Genomic DNA, 18,786 nt, shown 5'->3' on the forward strand with positions numbered 1-18,786 from the left:
TCAAACTTAATCCATTCCGGAAGTCCGTTCCAAAACCAAAGCGTTCCAAAACCAAGGCGCTCTTTCCCATAGAAAGCAATGCAAAACGGATTAATCCGTTCCAGACTTTTAAAAGCAACCCCCTAAAACAGCAATTTAACATGAATTTTACGATCTAATGAGACCATTGATCCATAAAATGAAAGCAATAAACAATGTACTATACAGTGGTACCTCAGGTTACAGACGCTTCAGGTTACAGACTCGGCTAACCCTGAAATAGTACCTCGGGTTAAGAACTTTGCTTCAGGATGAGAAGAGAAATCGCGCGGTTGCAGCAGGAGGCCCCATTAGCTAAAGTGGTGCTTCAGGTTAAGAACAGTTTCAGGTTAAGAACGGACCTCCAGAACAAATTAAGTTCTTAACCCGAGTACCACTGTACTAAAAAATACATCAGACAGTGTTGTGGATGATAAAAATCATCATCTACACAGTCACAAAAACAAATTGACCGAAAAAGCCTCAAAAACAAAAATGCAAAATAAACAGCAAAAACAAAAGTGCCCAACTTAATCCATTCCGGAAGTCCGTTTGACTTCCGAAATGTTTGAAAACCAAGGCGCAGCTTCTGATTGGTGCAGGCACCCTGGAAACAATAGCTGGCAACTGTATCGGATGTTCGGCTTCTGAAAACATTTGAAAACCGGAACACTTACTTCCGGGTTTTCTGCGTTTTGGAACCAAGGCGTTTGAGAACCAAGGTACCACTGTAATTCCTGAGGACTGGAGAGGCCTGGTCTCATCAGCCTCAGCCAGGTCAAGACAGCTGTTGTGCCTCTTCATATTATTTCAAGGACCTCTGCCCTGCTCTCCTCAGCTCGCCATTTGAGCTGCTGAGCCAATGAGGATGGGTTGGCACCAGCATCAAATTGAAGCCGGTGGAAATGGTAAGGATTTGCTGAACTAACAAATTGAAATGGAATACAAAGAAGGGAAGTATGAGGAGGTCGGAGGAAATAAGGGTATGGAAGTTATGTTATTGAAAATTAATGTGTGTTTTTAACAGTTTATTATTTTGTATGTTTATTTTTTATTTTTTCTTATATTTAATTTTTTAAAAATAAATATCTTTTTTTTAAAAAAAATTGAAGCCGGTGGAAGTCTTTTAAAAAACACACACACACTTTTAGTGGTAGATAAGGACAAGATGAAATTATACAACTGAATATAAATATAGATGGGAAATGGCTATGTATAGTGAATACTTATCTACTTTTAAAAATGTTCACCTATGATCCTTTTCTTTTACTTCTTTATTTTTTCTTCGTTCTTTTTTTCTGATATCTTATCTTTCATTTCACTCCTTTATTGTGAATAGCATTTTATAGAGGTATAAATAGCTGTAAATATGAAAAGAGGCAAAGTATTCTCTAATTTTATTTCATATGTATTTTCTTTTTCTTTTGTTGTAAATATGTATGTTTTCTAATTTGTACTTAATAAAAATTTAAAATTTAAAAAACCACAAACACAAATAGAAGCCCACCTGCCCCAGTCATCGTTCCCCCACCTCCCAAAAAACAGATCAGCCGAGATCTAGGTCTTAATCAGAAACTGACAGGCTTGCACAAGGAGCGGCAGAGATGTGCCAGCCAGCCTGTGGCACAGGGCGGGGTCCGTTTCCTAAATCTGCAGCCTGGATTACCCACAGGCAAAAAAAAAAAAAAGTTGCCCACGGTAGAGGGTCACCCGCCTTTTTTCTGGCAACTTGCTTGGCTGGAAAAGTCGGCTGGGAACCAGGAGAACTTGCAAAGCGTCTCTCTCTCGGGATGCTCAGCTCAGCTGCTTGGGCTGGAGGCTTCTCCAGCTCTGGGTCTCAGCCCCACGGCTGGGAGAAGGGATTCTCTATGCACCCAGCTACTTGCCGCCTTTGCAGTTCACCGCCTGGGTGCAATCCCTGCCAGCGCAATCTGCAGGCGGCTGATAACCACAGGATTGATAACCAAGCGAAGGCGGATCGTAAAAGAGGAATTTCCACAGGTGTCGTCTGGAGAGGGTGGGACCTGGCACGGGTGCCACCGACACCCTCCTGCAAAAATTCTTGCAAGGCTACTGGGGGTGTAGTTTCTGTTGCTCGCTGTTGCCTTATCTGTTGATAAGGTTTGCTCCTATTAACAACCATTCTCATTAACCCAAGGGGAATTGATTCCCAGCAAGGGGATTGCTTCACTTCTGCCGCGCCCACACGGTGTTTTACTGTCTCTTCTCCTCCGCCTCTGACAGCAGCTTGACACGTTGCCGGGGGTTAGGCTGGATGACCTTTGGGGTTCCTTCCAACTGTGTTTCTCTGGTTGCAGTTACATTGTAAAATCAGGAGATTGGGCCTTTTCTGGCTTGTTTCCGGGCCAGGAAAAGCTCCGCTTGTGACGTTTCTGCATGCCAGGCTGCTTTCAGAGGCACAGGAGCAGAACTAGTTTTTTAAAAGGATGTTGGGAACGCTCCCTAGGCAGGGATAGATAAAAGCTGCCAATTTTGGTCTCTCATTTTTGCAGCCCTCAGTTCCACACTCGAGGCAGTTTATAGATGAAAATAACAACAGCCAAAAATATAGAAAAAAATCATTAAAACTACACACACACACACACACACACACACACACACACACACACACAAATATACTCTCCAAGTGGCACAAGGAGGTTGGACTAGATGACCCCTGGGGTCTCTTCCAATTCGACAATGCTCTGATTCTTTGAAATCTATTCAAACCACACCGATAATTTCAATAAAAACAGCACAGCACCAGCCCTTTCATTAAAAGCAGCCAATTCCCAAAGGCTTGTTGGAAGCAGAAAGTCTTTTTTTATATAAAATTTTTATATTAATAATTTCAGCATAACAATTTATCAAAAACATATCATCCTCATTTTTCCACCTTTATCCCTCCCCAAACCAGAAATCCACCCTCCCACCCCACCCCCCGACTTCACTCAGCTCCTCTCTCTGGTTTTTCAGCACACATGTTGTTCTCTGCATATTATAACATTGTAAAGATCCTTAATTTATCTATCTATATGTTACCAATAATAAATTTGTGTATGTTTATTCAAAACCTGCCAAGGAGTCCAGTTCAGTTTGCTGTTTCTTTAAGTACTTTGTAAAAGGTTCCCATTCTTCTTTAAAGTCACAGTTGTCCTTGTCAAGGACAAGGAAGCAGGAAGTCTTTACCCGCTGGCAGAATGACAGCAAGGAGGGAGCCAGTCTGGCTTCTCTAGGGAGAGAATTCCAAAGTAGTTCGGGAGCAACCACCGAGAAGGCCCTCTCCTGCATCCCCACCAAGCAGGCCAGTGAGGGTGGTGGGGCGGAAAGAAGGGCTCCCCCCTAAGATCTTAGAGTCCAGGGAATTATGTGTGAGGGAATATGATCCTTCAGATAGCTTGGACCTCAACTGTGTAGAACTTTATAGTTCTTAACCAGCACTTTGAATTGTGCCCCAAAACCAGACTAGTAGCTGGTGGAGCTTCTTGGAACAATCTGCTCCCGATAATCAGCCCTGGTCAGCAATTTTGCTCCAGCTCTTTGAGCAAGTTGAAGTTTCTGAGCACTTTCCAAAGGCAGCTCCGTGTAGAGCGGGTTGTTGTTGTTGTTACGACAATTATTATATTTATTAAATTGGTATGCCGATCACAAGGCAGTTCACAGCATAAAAACACAAAACAAAAACATAAAATACTGAATGAAACAAAAACCAAAGACCCATAAACACCTATAAAAGACCCTAGAATGTTAATCAGCCAAAGAGAAACGTTTCCTCCCGACACCTTAAGATATGTAACGAAAGTGCCAGGCGATCCTCTCTGGGGAGAGCATTCCACAAAACAGGGGAGCCACCACAGAAAAGGCCCTGTTCTTGTGCTGCCACCCTCCGGGCCTTTTGTGGAGGGGGCACACGAGAAAGGGCCTCAGGCGATGATCGCAGGGTTCAGTATTTGGATTACAGGAATCAAAGTAGGACACAGAGAGAGAGAGAGAGTTATGAGATCTATGGAGACATACAGATCATGAAAATACAAGTGCTACCTTGGTTCTCAACCTTAATCCATTCCGGAAGTTGGTTCCAAAACCAAAGCGTGCTTTCCCATAGAAAGTAACACAAAACGAATTAATCCATTCCAGACTTTTAAAAACAACACCCAAAACAGCAATTTAACATGAATTTTACTATCTATCGAGACCATTGATCCATAAAATGAAAACAACAATCAATGCACTGTACTATAAAATAAATAAGATAGTATTGTAGATGATAAAAATGAAAAAAAAAATTCTTTCCTTCCCTGTACTGATGATGGTCATTGTTTAGATGGGGGGCTTTTATCCATTTCTGCAGTCACACGATCCATCAGTCGGTAGCTGAACTGGGTTCCACACAGTCAGAAAAACAAATGAACTGAAAAAGCCTCAAAAACCAAAAACGCCAAATAAATAGCAAAAACAAAAGTGCCAAACTTAATCCGTTCCGGAAGTGCGTTTGACTTTTGAAATGTTCGAAAACTAAGGCGCAGCTTCTTACTGGCTCCCCGGAAACAATAGCTGACAGCCGCATTGGACGTTCAGCTTCCGAAAATCGTTCGAAAACCGGAACACTTACTTCCGGGTTTTCGGAGTTTGGGAACCAAGGCGTTTGAGAACCAAAGTACCACTGTAAATAAATAAGGAAGCAAAGTGAAATTCTCCTTGACTCACCGATGGTTTCCTCCAGCAGCTCCCCTGCCAGCCTTCCCACTTCCGCCACAGCCACCCACGACAAGCCTTTCTCAGTGGCGAACACCAGGCTGCGGTAATGGATGTCGAGGCAGATGCTTTGCCGCAGATCCCGGACCTCGTCAAACTCATCCCAGCCCAGCAAATCCCTCAGGTGCTGGCGGCCCGTTTTCTGCTGATGGAGAGGATGGGATGAAGGAGGAAGAAACATGAGTGACACATTGAGGCCTGTTATTCCAAACACCCACCTGCCCCACGCCCAGAAACCCTCCGCGATATTTTACCCGCCTGCCTACGAAATTGCCTTCCCCCATGTGTGACTGCTTGACCCCATCGTTCGGTGGAACTGGTGGCAAGACAGGTGCCACGTGCTGCCTGTTCCGCATATGTAAGAACTCAGATATGTTTGGGTGGCAGTACCTATGGAACTCCCTGCCTATTGATACCAGGCAAACATTGAGCTCTTTTTGAGGCTTGCTGAAAACATTTCTGCTCAGGCCAAGCTTACCCAAGTGCTTAGAAAGCTGTTGCGAGGTTAAATCTGTTTGTAGCTTATAGTCATTTTAACTTTTCATTAAAAGTCTTAAATAACTCCTGTTAACTTTCCTATTTTACCGTTAACTTTTTTGTAAACCACTTTGAGAGGCTTAGTTGTTATTTTTACAATCAAGTGGTATGTTGATTTTTGTGATGATTGATTGATTGATATATGAATCAACTTAATTGATATATGATATATATGAATCAACTTAATTCACATTTCAAGAGAAATAACTAAGCGGTTTACATATTTTGAGTGTCTGTTTTGAATTGTTTTAGTTTTGTTTGAAACGTATGGCCTCTTTTTCAGCGTTTTCAGCTGTTATTTTGCTGTTTTTTTGTCCATCACATTGAGGTGATTGTGTAGAAAGTGATTAACAAATTAACAATGATGATGATGATGATCTCTTGACAAAAGGGGGAACAATTCCAGGCTTTTGCCACCCCTTATGGGCTAAAAACCACAGCTCAGAGCTGCAACACATTGCATGCTTCGAATACAGAAGTTTCTGGGTTCAAGCCTCACATCTTAAGAAGCCTTGGTCAGACCACTCCTGGAAAACTGTGTCCAGTTCTGGGCACCACAACTGGACAAGCTGGAAGGTGCGCAGAGGAGGGCGAACAAGATGATCAAGGGTCTGGAAACCAAGCCTGATGAGGAATGGTTGAAGGAGCTGGGTATATTTAGCCTAGAAAAGAGGAGACTGAGAGGAGAGACGAGAGCCATCTTCAAATATCTAACGTGCATGGAAGATGGAGCAAGCATGTTTTCTCCTGCTCTGGAGGGTAGGACCTGAACCAATGGATTCAGGTTATGAGAAAGGAGATTACAACTAAACATAAACATCCATGGAGGCACAGATTGCAGCTATAACAAAGGCGGCATTTTTCCATCTCCGCCGTGCTAAGCAGTTGGTCCCTTACCTCTCTCGCCCTGACCTAGCCATTGTGATCCACGTGATGGGGAAGACTTATTTTAGCAGAGATGGGGGGAGATTTATTTTAGCAAGCTTACAAGTAGGGGAAGTCCTGGTCACCTACAAGGATATACAAGCCACGTCCTCCAGTCTTGTTCTGAGTCCCAAAAAGGGGACGAGAGATGTCTTCATGTTCCTTTACCCCTGCTTTTCATTATGTTTATTCCTCGCCCTCCCTTTTCTCCTTCTGTCTCGTTAAGAGTTTGGGTGTAATCTTCGACACCTCCCTTTCCATGGAGGCGCAGGTTGCAGCTATAACAAAGGCGGCATTTTTTCATCTCCGCCAAGCTATGCGGTTGGTCCCTTACCTCTCTCGCCCTGACCTAGCCACTGTGATCCATGCAACGGTCACCTCCAGACTTGATTATTGTAACTCACTCTACGTGAGGCTGCCCTTGAGACTGACCCAGAAACTCCAATGGGTGCAGAATGCCGCGGCTCCTTACGGGGTCCTTGCTGCAGGATCACATTCACCCAGTGCTATAGCAGCTGCACTGGCTCCCGGTGGAGTACAGGGTCAGGTTTAAGGTGCTGGTTTTAACCTTTAAAGCCCTATATGGCCTAGGACCCTCGTACCTACGGGACCGCCTCTCCTGGTATGTCCCACGGAGGACCTTACGGTCTTCAAACAAAAACACCTTGCAGGTCCCAGGCCTCAGAGAGGTTAGGCTGGCCTCGACCAGAGCCAGGGCTTTTTCGGCTGTGGCCCCGAGCTGGTGGAATGCTCTGTCACAAGACACTAGGGCCCTGCGGGACTTGACATCTTTCCTCAGGGCTTGCAAGACAGAGCTGTTCCACCAGGCCTTTGGCCAAGGCACAGCCTTTGGTAATCCTCACAGAACTCTAGCCCAATGGTTGCCATGAATTTGATTCTGAATTGATTTTAGAATGTATTTCAATTAATTGATTGTGATTTTATGCAACTGTGTTACTTTTATTGTTGTTAGCTACTCTGAGCCCGGCTCAGGCTGGGGAGGGTGGGATATAAATAAATTATTATTATTATTATTATTATTATTATTATTATTATTATTATTATTATTTTCTGACAGTAAGAGCTGTTTGACAGTGGAATGCTCTCTCTCTCTCTAGGTTACCGACTCTCCTTCCTTAGAGGGATTTAAGCAGAGCTTGGGTGGCCATCTGCCATGGATGCTTTAACTGAGATTCCTGCAATGCAGGGGGTTAGTCTAGATGACCCATGGGTCCCTTCAAGGTCTAAGATTCTATGATTCTAGACAGCATCTTAAAAAGCAGAGACATCACCTTGCCAACAAAGGTCCATATAGTTAAAGCTATGGTTTTCCCAGTAGTGATGTATGGAAGTGAGAGCTGGACCATAAAGAAGGCTGGTCGCCGAAGAATTGATGCTTTTGAATTCTGGTGCTGGAGGAGACTCTTGAGAGTCCCATGGACTGCAAGATGAACAAACCTCTCCATTCTGAAGGAAATCAGCCCTGAGGGCTCACTGGAAGGACAGATCCTGAAGCTGAGGCTCCAAGACTTTGGTCCCCTCATGAGAAGAGAAGACTCCCTGGAAAAGACCCTGACGTTGGGAAAGATGGAGGGCACAAGGAGAAGGGGACGACAGTGGACCAAATAGCTGGACAGTGTTCTTGAAGCTACCAGCATGAGTTTGACCAGACTGCGGGAGGCAGTGGAAGACAGGAGTGCCTGGCATGCTCTGGTCCATGGGGTCACAAAGAGTCGGACACGACTAAACGACTAAACAACATAGGCTCTGTGTTCAGTTGGATTCACCCCCCACTGAGCTATCACCAGCCACACACCTGCTGTTCTGTATCAGTTGCTGGAACATGGGCAAGATTTTCTGCTGATGAAACACTCTCCTCAGGAGGCAGGCTGGTGTTGATGGGAGTTGTATTCCAACTCAACTGGATGGTTCCATTTTAGCAAAGCTTGTGTATATATGTGTGTGTGTGAGAGAGAGAGAATGGGTTTTCTGAAAGCAGGAATTGAAATGGGAATAAGGGTGCAAAAGTCCTGATGCCAAGGGCCGTGAAGAGAGATTAGCAGCATACGAAAGACTCCTGCTGCGATCTGCCCTGTATTCAAGCTAATTCACCTAAAGACTCAGTTAATTATGCCCTTCATTTAAGAGGCCTTGTTATGCGCGCAGCTAATACTGCTGGCTCTCTTTGGTTCAGCTTGAGCAGAAAAATTTTGCTGAGAAACACAAGCAGGCAAAGGTGGGTTCTTGTTTTTTAATCTCACACATATGTTCATGGGTTTGTTACTGGCAGTGATGGACCAGGAATAAGACCTTGGGGTCATAATAGACAGTTCTGTGAGTATACAGCTGTCCATGGAGGCGCAGGTCAATTGTGTGTCCAGGGCAGCTGTTTATCAGCTCCATCTGGTATGCAGGATGAAACCCTCCCTGCCCGCAGACTGTCTTGCCAGAGTGGTGCATGCTCTGGTTATCTCCTGCTTGGACTACTGCAATGCGCTCTACATGGGGCTACCTATGAAGGTGACCCGGAAACTGCAATTAATCCAGAATGCGGCAGCTAGACTGGTGACTGGGAGCGGCCGCCGAGACCACATAACACCGGTCTTGAAAGACCTGCATTGGCTCCCAGTACGTTTCCGAGCACAATTCAAAGTGTTGGTGTTGAGCTTTAAAGCCCTAAACGGCCTCGGCCCAGTATACCTGAAGGAGTGTCTTCACCCCCATCGTTCAGCCTGGACACTGAGGTCCAGCTCTGAGGGCCTTCTGGTGGTTCCCTCATTGTGAGAAGCCAAGTTACAGGCAACCAGACAGAGAGCCTTCTTGGTAGTGGCGCCCGCCCTGTGGAACACCCTCCCACCAGATGTCAAAGAGAAAAACAACTACCAGACTTTTAGAAGACATCTGAAGGCAGCCTTGTTTAGGGAAGCTTTTAATGTTTAATACATTATTGTATTTTAATATTCTTTTGGAAGCCACCCAGAGTGGCTGGGGAAACCCAGCCAGATGGGCGGGGTATTAATAATAATAATAATAATAATAATAATAATAATAATAATAATAAATTACTTTTCCTGGGAATTTACCAGTTCATTGGTTTATTATTTTATTTATGCCTGAGTGGATATCAGCTGCAGATCACTGACGACACCAAAACAGATTTCAATAAAAGCTAATCACCAATAGATATATACCAATGAGCTCTCAGATATCATAACTCAATGAGAAAGTGGATGTTCTTTAGTAAAGAGGTGTGGCATTGCCACTTTATGAATGTATTTCCTGTAACAGTGACATCTAACTTTATTGTCATTTTCTCTTACATGCTGCCCAGAGAGCAAGTGTTATAGGGCAGCTCATGAACCGAATAAATAAGCAAACAAATGCAATCTTCATAACCGAAGAATCCCGCCATGTCATTTTTTATTTCCCCGAGCACTATGTTGTCAGAATTTGACCTCTCTCCCCTCTGTCTCCACCACATACACACAAAAACTATATACAACATTTGCAAATCCGGCCAAATCTGAAAATTCACTCCCAACCGAAGATATCAAACGGTTGACCCTGAATAGTGCCGAATTTATGTACTGTATAAGCTAAACAAGCTATAGCTTAGGGCCCCACTCTCTTGGGGGCCACACAAAAAATTAAAGGGGAAAAAACTGGATGCACATTTCCAAAATATAAGACAAAAAACAAATAAAATAAAACCTACATACAGCAACAGTGTTTTGTGTTGTGTAGGCTCCTATGATGTAAGTCATAGGCCCCGCCTGCTAGCCTACTCCCTAAAATATCACTGGTTTGCTCCTTTCTATATATAGGGAGCCTACATTCTGCATGGACTGGTTGCACGGCAACATGTGCAAATGGGTTGAGATACCTGTTAGGTCCATAAATTAGCATATATTCAACACAAAAACTAGAATTGACAAAGGACAGCTGGACATATAAAGGGCCCCACTACCTTCAGTAGCTTAGGGCCCCATCAAACCTAAATCTGGCCCTGACCCTGAATACTCAGTTCCAAAACATGAATTGTCGCAGAAAGCTGAGACAGATCTCTGTTCCATCTAGTTCAGTATTGTCCACACTGGCTGGCAGCAGCTCTCCAGGGCTTGAGGCAAGGAGTCTGACTCTCCCAGCCCTGTCAGAGATCAGACATGGGACTTTTTACATACAAAGCACAAGCTCTACCACTGAACTACGACCCTCCCAGCACAAAGGTGTCCTCATGCAAATCTGCCGGGTAATTTTTTTCTTCCCAAAATTAATCCACCTCGTCTTTATATTCTGGTTCCTGAGAAAGTGAAACTTGGCAAGCCTTTTGTGTGTTGCGTTTCAGGGCGACGGCCTCCACCCCCTCCACCCCCGTCCGCAAAGCTCAGCCTCGACCATGTTTCCCTTTTTATTTACCGGCAGCTGGAAGACTTCTTCGACACCCTCCGCTGATAATTTGGCCATCCTTCCTGGGACTGGTTGCTAGGAGACGCTGGCTTGTGATGCACAACCATGGAATGAACAGGGAAAAGGAAAGGTTCTGTTAGACGCTCACCGTTCCAGACCGGGCGGCTTCAGGTGAAACCTCAGCAAGGGGGAAAACAAAGCCAGACGCAAACAAAAGTGTCAGCCTGCAACCCTTGGCGATTTGGGGAAGGGTCTAGGATTTCAAGTCTCGCCAAGGGTGCCGTTCTGCAGCTTGCCCTTGGAAAACAGACATACGGCCGGTTTTCTGACAGCCCCAAACAGCCCTCTGTCTGCAAGGAAGGTGAATTCACACAGAGACGGCTGGGCACAACATTTTCACCGTGGTTCTCGTAAAACTGTTGGGCCTTCTCGGTAGTGGCACCCACCCTACGGAACGCCCTCCCAACGGAGATAAATAAGTGCGCAACTTTTAGAAGACATCTGAAGGCAGCCCCCTTTTCGGGAAGTTTTTAATGTTTGATGTTTTTATGTGTGTGTTGGAGTAGAGTGGTTGGGGCAACCCAGCCAGATGGGTGGGCTATAAGTAATAAAGTTGTTGTTGTTGCAAGTTTATGGCACCTTTTCCAATGAACTGGAATGGTGTGTTTTTTCTCTTGGAAGAGTGACACTAGGGCTTGTCCACACCGGACCAGAATGTTTTAAGGTTTATTTTATTATAGAGAAATAAGGTCAAGGATTTGCTGGGATAATTAATAACTAGGATACAAAGAAAGGGAGGAGGAGGAGGTCTAAAAAAGAAGGTAATGACAGTTAAGGTTTTGAAAATAATGAATTTGTTTTTTAAATGTTTTTAAAGTTTTGTGATTTTTGCATTCTCCTTTTTCTCTTCTTTTTCTGTCTTTTTCTTTTTTTTCTCATTTGGAACTTTTTTTTATATGGTGGGAAGGGGCAGGTTTTTCTTTTTTCTCTTTTTTCTATTTTGTCAAGTATTTTTATCCTTTGTACTCTCTCTACTTTATTTATTTTTTCTTGTTTGTAATATTTTGAAAATCTCAATAAATATCTTTTTTAAAAACAAAACAAAACAGAATGTGGATTTGTACTAGCCTGTCTCACTAGCCTGTCTCACTGTCCATTATATCCTCCCCAGTGATGCACCATACTTCATAGACTCATAGAATTGGAAGGGACCACAAGGAGCCAGTGTGGTGTAGTGGTTAAGAGCGGTAGACTCGCAATCTGGTGAACTGGGTTCAAGTCTCCGCTCCTCCACATGCAGCTGCTGGGTGACCTTGGGCTAGTCCCACTTCTCTGAAGTCTCTCAGCCCCACTCACCTCACAGAGTGTTTGTGGTGGGGAAGGAAGGGAAAGGAGAATGTTAGCCGCTTTGAGACTCCTTCGGGTAGTGATAAAGCGGGATATCAAATCCAAACTCTTCTTCTTCGTCATCTAGTCCAACCCCCCCTCAAATGCAGGAATCTTTCATCCAACACGAGGCTCGAACGCACAACCCTGATGTTATGTACTGAGTTGACTAGGATCCAAAATGCAGCAGTCTGATTGGTCCTAGAACAATAAGATCCAGAATGCAGCAGTCTGATTGGTCCTAGAACAATAGGATCCAAAATGCAGCAGTCTGATTGGTCCTAGAACAATAGGGTTCAGAATGCAGCAGTCTGAATGGTCCTAGAACAATAGGGTTCAGAATGCAGCAGTCTGATTGGTGCTAGAACAATAGGATCCAAAATGCAGCAGTCTGATTGGTGCTAGAACAATAGGGTTCAGAATGCAGCAGTATGATTGGTCCTAGAACAATAGGGTTCAGAATGCAGCAGTCTGATTGGTGCTAGAACAATAGGATCCAAAATGCAGCAGTCTGATTGGTCCTAGAACAATAGGATTCAGAATGCAGCAGTTTGATTGGTCCGCAGGAGCCACCCAATCCAGCTCCAGGTGGAAGTGAATCCGCAACCTGATTGGCCTACAGGAGAATCCCGGAATTAGCCAATCACGTGCGGCCCATTGTGTAAATAATATATATAAAGCAGATATTTTGGGGAAACTTTCATTCCTCACTACTATGAGCTGAATAAAGAGCACGAAATCCACACTCGACTCCGAGTATATTTCACCCGAGATCAAGAGTCTCACGCTCTGCCAACTGAGCTATCCCCCATTTGAGTGCAGGGGTCTTTTTTATGTTTGGAATGTCCCCAAAAGGCTAGTGTAAACACACACACACCAAATAACCTGCATTTAAAGGGAGAAAAGACCCTGGAATAGGGTCTACATTTTGCTCTGGTGTGGACAGGCCCAAGGCCCTAGTCCTCAGTGAGAGGGTTTGGCACTGTACCACTCAGGGGCTCAGATGAATGAGCCTTCCTCCATTAAAAAGAAAAGAAAAAAAATCCCCAAGCTATCATGTTAGGAAAGAGAGGTTGTCTTAGCCTTTGCAAAGCCCTCAACTGTGATATAAGTTGCAATAATACTGACTTTCTTAGCATTCGTGGCTGTCATAAGGATTTGGAGAGCTCTAAAAGGACTACATGCACTTTGGAGAGACAGCGTGGTACAATGGTTAGAGTGCTGGGCTAGGAGCTGGAGAGACCTGGGTTCAAATCCTCGCTCAGCCATGGGCCACTGATTCTCAGCATCACCTGACAATAACAAGTTTGGTATCTGAAGAAGTGTGCATGCACACGAAAGCTCATACCAAGAACTAACTTAGTTGGTCTTTAAGGTGCTACTGGAAGGAATTTTTTAAGTTTGATATTGGAATTAACTGGGGAACAGGAGAACCGTTGGAGCTCCTTGGAGGAAAATGTGGGGTGTAGATGCAATAGATAAATATTGTTGTTGTTGTTTAGTTGTTTAGTCATGTCCGCCTCTTCATGACCCCCTGGACCAAAGCACGCCAGGCACTCCTGTCTTCCACTGCCTCCCGCAGTTTGGTCAAACTCATGCTGGTAGCTCCGAGAACACTGTCCAACCATCTCGTTCTCTGTCATCCCCTTGTGCCCTCCATCTTTCCCAACATCAGGGTCTTTTCCAGGGAGTCTTCTCTTCTCATGATTTGGCCAAAGTCTTGGAGCCTCAGCTTCAGGATATGTCCTTCCAGTGAGCACTCAGGGCTGATTTCCTCCAGAATGGATCGGCTGGATCTTCTTGCAGTCCATGGGACTCTCAAGAGTCTCCTCCAACACCATAATTCAAAAGCATCCATTCTTCAGCAATCAGCCTTCTTTATGGTCCAGCTCTCACTTCCATACATCACTACTGGGGAAACCGTAGCTTTACGGGCCTTTGTTGGCAAGGTGATGTCTCTGCTTTTAAAGATGCTGTCTAGGTTTGTCATTGCTTTTCTTAGATAATAAATAATGGACAAATAAATGCTTTTCTTAGATAATAAATAAGTAGATAAATATATACAGCCAACTATCATTTTCTTTTTAAAATATAAAAGCAAGCACGATCTGCTTTGTTTTTCCCTTAAAAAAAATTCACTGGGAAAAAAGGATGTCCTCGCTTTGTAGAGCTGGAGCCGATATCCCCTGGCACGTACTGAAGATGATGGAGGTTTTTAAGCAGACATGGGGTGGCCATCAGTCATGCACGATCTAGTTGAGATTCCTGCATCGCAGGGGGCTTGTCTAGATGACAGTTGTGGGTCCCTTCCAACTCTACCATTCTATGATGGCGGTGATGAAACCCTGCGATGGTGTCAGCCATGCCCAAGGGGCACCGGGAAGGCAAACAGAGAGCGCTGGGTACCTTCTCTCCTCCCGGTCTTAGAAGCCCTTCTGCTTGCATAAACCTCAGGGCAGGAGAATGCTACGTGCTGGAGGCCTAAAAGCTCCAGGATAATCAGGATTTCAGATTAAGGCTGCTGATTATTACAGACAAGGAAGAGGCCCAGGGGATACAGATCTCTCCGGCACAGCTGTGGGGCCATCGCCAAATGCACTCCCAAGCGCCATAGGGACCCAGGAAGCTGCCATGTGCAGAGTCAGGCCCATCTGTCTGTGTATCACCTACACTGGCCAGCAGACCCTCTCCAGTTTTTAGATGACACTCCCAGCAGCATCTTTTACCGAACCAGAAGCTTTCTTTGTTCTACCAGTGAGCTACAGTTCTTTCCCCCCCAAACATGATGATCGCAGGACTCTTCATTTGCCCGGGTTAGTGAAGAACATCACAAGCTAAATAACTCTGTATATGGTTTAAAAGAGGTTTTTTAAGTAGAAACCAGGACGTCCCAAAAGTTGGTGAGCTTTGCTATTTTCGGACAAACCACACACACCCCCAACAAATTTTCAACTGACTTTCCTAAGATCCAGGACAAAGCACCTCGGATGTCAATTCTGCCTTAGAAATCCCGGTAATGTCCAGAGAAATGTACAAAAATTCAACACCTTCTATGACTTAGAGTCTGAAATGATATTTACAATGCCATAATAATAATAATAATAATAATAATAATAATAATAATAATAATAATAATAATAATAATAATAGACACAACTCAACATCTCAAAGCTAAAGAGGAGGGAGAAAGGTTGTTTTCTGCTGCTCCAGAGAAGCAGACACAGAGCAATGGATCCAAACTACAAGAAAGAAGATTCCACCTAAACATTAGGAAGAACTTCCTGACAGTAAGAGCTGTTTGACAGTGGAATTTGCTGCCAAGGAGTGTGGTGGAGTCTCCTGCTTTGGAGGTCTTTAAGCAGAGGCTTGACAACCATATGTCAGGAGTGCTCTGATGGTGTTTCCTGCTTGGCAGGGGGTTGGACTCGATGGCCCTTGTGGTCTCTTCCAACTCTATGATTCTATGATTCTATGATTCTAAACAGTCCAGTATTCCTGCAGTAAGTCCAAGAGAATAACTCACTATGTATTTGTTGCTGGTGTGACAAATTTTTAAAGTTTGATGTTTTATCGTGTTTTTAATATTCTGTTGGGAGCCGCCCAGAGTGGCTGGGAAGCCCAGCAAGATGGGTGGAGTATAAATAATATATTGTTATTATTATTGCAAAAATATTATTGTTATATCATATTATTATTACTTGGGCATTCCAAATATCATTTAAGATTTTTGTACATCGTTGTTAATGAATTTTTGTAAACCGTATCCAGAGTTGTCTGTGATCTGGGTCGGGGTCGACTGATGGCGCATACCCTCCAACATTTCTCCTTCCCACCCACCTCCCTTGAGGAGCACACTGAGCAGGAGTTGGTAGAGGGTGGGCCCTTGTATTCCTTGGCCATGCAGTGTCCCCTACCGGAAGCACCGGTTAATTGTGCAATACTTGCCTTAGGGTGTGCAATACTTTCCTTGCCCCGGGCACTAGCAAGCCATGCTATGCCACTGCAGGTGAGGAATCAAGATCTACATTGAGAGCAGTCACCTCACCTAGTCTCCTGGGACATCTAACAGAACTTCTCCGGATAATCTTAGTGACCATGCTGGGATATAAGGACTCAGGCGGTTATCCTGGGCTCTGGGTGTCCAGGCCTTTGAATATTAATACATGAGTCTTGAACTTATCACAGTTCCTGCACATTTCTTCTAATATACATGGCTTTGCACAAAATCATGCTTTGCAAGCAATTTCCCCCAATGCAATGCATTTTACATTATTTCCACCAATATATGCATTTTCAGGTATTCTTTCCCTGAAGGCATTATCAGGTCGGGGAAGTGCATCAGGTTATCCAGAGATATTTAGCAGGACTAATTCTGGAGTTGCTTCTATTTCTTGTTTTGTTATTTTGCAGATTCCCTGCAATACTAATATCCACATGGATTGAATTTGGGGAGCATTCCCACCACGTGGGGAGGTATGTGCCTGTGGTGGTGCAACAACAACCCCTAACGTCCCCCCCCACACACACACATAAAAACAAACCACATTGCCACCAACCGAACGCAACCAACTAAACTCTGGACAACTCCAATCTCTCGCATTGCCAACAGAAATGAATATATATATAAAGGAGCCACCCTTATAACTCTGACACAAAAACCCGCATGAACACTACGCAATAGAACAAAATATCAATATCCCCCATCTTTCTCCCCTCTCTTTTTCCTCTCTCTTTTTTCCCAACTGCATATTGCATATATATGCAATATGATCCTTGGGTCCCTTCCAACTCTCCAGTTATGATTCTATGATATGACCACAGGGTCTCATAACGGACGTGAACAAACTGTGGAAAATACTCTTATAAACTGAAAGTGGAAAGACTATATGTACTTTTCCTTCTTTGGTGCTGACTTTTAAAGCCCTAAACGCCCTCAGCCCAGTATACCTGAAGGAGCTTCTCCACCCCCATTGTTCTGCCCAGACACTGAGGTCCAGCTCTGAGGGCCTTCTGGCGGTTCCCTCACTGCGAGAAGCCAAGTTACAGGGAACCAGGCAGAAGGCCTTCTCAGTAGTGGCCCCCACCCTGTGGAACTCCCTCCCACCAGATGTCAAAGAGAAAAACAACTACCAGACTTTTAGAAGACATCTGAAGGCAGCCCTGTTTAGGGAGGCTTTTAATGTTTAATAGACTATTTTATTTTAATATTCTGTTGGAAGCCACCCAGAGTGGTTGGGGAAACCCAGCCAGATGGGTGGAGTATGTATATATGTGTGTATGTATAAATAAATAAATAAATAAAATGTTCGTGACACAAGGAAATCTAAAATGAAAACTATTTTTTTTAAAAAGATAATCTAGAGAAGTGCACGGTTTGCAAGATAGCTGCATTCTGGATGGCATACTGTTTTGGGAAGCATAGATTGGGAAGGTTCGTATTATAATGCTAACCCAACGAAACATCTTTCCATTCTCCCCACTCGTAATTCGCAGGCATTGATATTACTGTACAGTTGTACCTTGGAAGTCGAACGGAATCCGTTCCAGAAGTCTGTTTCACTTCCAAAACGTTCGGAAACCAAAGCGCGGCCTCCGATTGGCTGCGGGAAGCTCCTGCAGCCAATCGGAAGCCACAGAAACCCTGTCGGACATTCGGCTTCCAAAAATAGTTCGCAAACCCGAACAGTAACTTCCGGGTTTGTGGCGTCCGGGAGCCAAAACGTTCGAGAACTAAGCTGTTCGGAAACCAAGGTACAACTGTATCTGTTGTTGTTGTTTAGTCGTTTAGTCGTGTCCGACTCTTCGTGACCCCATGGACCAGAGCACGCCAGGCCCTCCTGTCTTCCACTGCCACCGCAGTTTGGTCAAACTCATGCTAGTAGCTTTGAGAACACTATCCAACCATCTCGTCCTCTGTCGTCCCCTTCTCCCTGTGCCCTCCATCTTTCCCAACATCAGGGTCTTTTCCAGGGAGTCTTCTCTTCTCATGAGGTGGCCAAAGTATTGGAGCTTCAGCTTCACGATCTGTCCTTCCAGTGAGCACTCAGGGCTGATTTCCTTAAGAATGGATCGGTTTGATCTTCTTGCAGTCCATGGGACTCTCAAGAGTCTCCTCCAGCACCAGAATTCAAAAGCATCAATTCTTCGGCGACCAGCCTTCTTTATGGTCCAGCTCTCACCTCCATACACCACTACTGGGAAAACCATAGCTTTTACTATACGGGCCTTTGTCGGCAAGGTGGTATCTCTGCTTTTTAAGATGCTGTCTAGGTTTGCCATCGCCTTTCTCCCAAGAAGCAGGCGTCTTTTAATTTTGTGGCTGCTGTCACCATCTGCAGTGATCATGGAGCCCAAGAAAGTAAAATCTCTCACTGCCTCCATTTCTTCCTCTTCTATTTGCCAGGGGGTGATGGCAATATAGAGCCATTGTGCCCAAACACTTAAGATCACGACTTAACTCTTGCAAAGAAAAGGCGTTGGTACATTTTTTTTGAGGCCCGCAACCTGCTGCAACCACCAGGATACGAATAATCTCCATAACCTCATTACTCTCATGAGTTTGCAGATGGTGCCTGGCCTGTAAGAAGCTTTTCTCCTCATCCTAATCCTATTCAGAGTGGCCATTGCCCAGCTAGAGAGACCTACCACTTTCTTCCCACTTTTCCGGAGAAACAGGCCTCCTCTCACGTAGCCCAGGATGGAGCCAGGATCCTGGAGGGGAAAGGATGGGTTGAGTGCAGGACCACCGTAAAACTCCTT

At 44.5% G+C, this 18,786-nt stretch overlaps 2 protein-coding genes across 7 annotated transcripts in view; one reads left to right on the forward strand and one right to left on the reverse strand.

Annotated features, from left to right (window-relative positions):
- The window catches only part of LOC310702715 (uncharacterized protein C8orf74), an 83,116-nt gene that overhangs the window by 41,779 nt on the left and 22,551 nt on the right, over positions 1 to 18,786 (reverse strand). For 3 of the 6 annotated variants that reach the window (XM_083494749.1, XM_083494750.1, XM_083494752.1), the window contains 2 exons: positions 10,651 to 10,730; positions 4,726 to 4,918 (listed from right to left, as the gene is read on the reverse strand). In XM_083494749.1, coding sequence (XP_083350875.1) covers positions 4,726 to 4,918; positions 10,651 to 10,698 — 241 coding nt within the window. In that variant the 5' untranslated portion in view covers positions 10,699 to 10,730. The remainder of the gene's footprint in view (positions 1 to 4,725; positions 4,919 to 10,650; positions 10,731 to 18,786) is intronic. The other 3 variants (XM_083494753.1, XM_083494754.1, XM_083494751.1) reach the window with 3 other exon arrangements.
- RP1L1 (RP1 like 1) overlaps positions 14,193 to 18,786 on the forward strand; it is a 45,905-nt gene continuing 41,311 nt past the window's right edge. The window contains exon 1 of the mRNA XM_083493961.1: positions 14,193 to 14,840. The gene's annotated coding sequence lies outside the window, so the exon portion shown is untranslated. The remainder of the gene's footprint in view (positions 14,841 to 18,786) is intronic.

The sequence above is a fragment of the Podarcis liolepis genome, assembly GCF_965112155.1.
Source record: "Podarcis liolepis genome assembly, chromosome: 3".
NCBI lineage: Eukaryota > Metazoa > Chordata > Lepidosauria > Squamata > Lacertidae > Podarcis > Podarcis liolepis.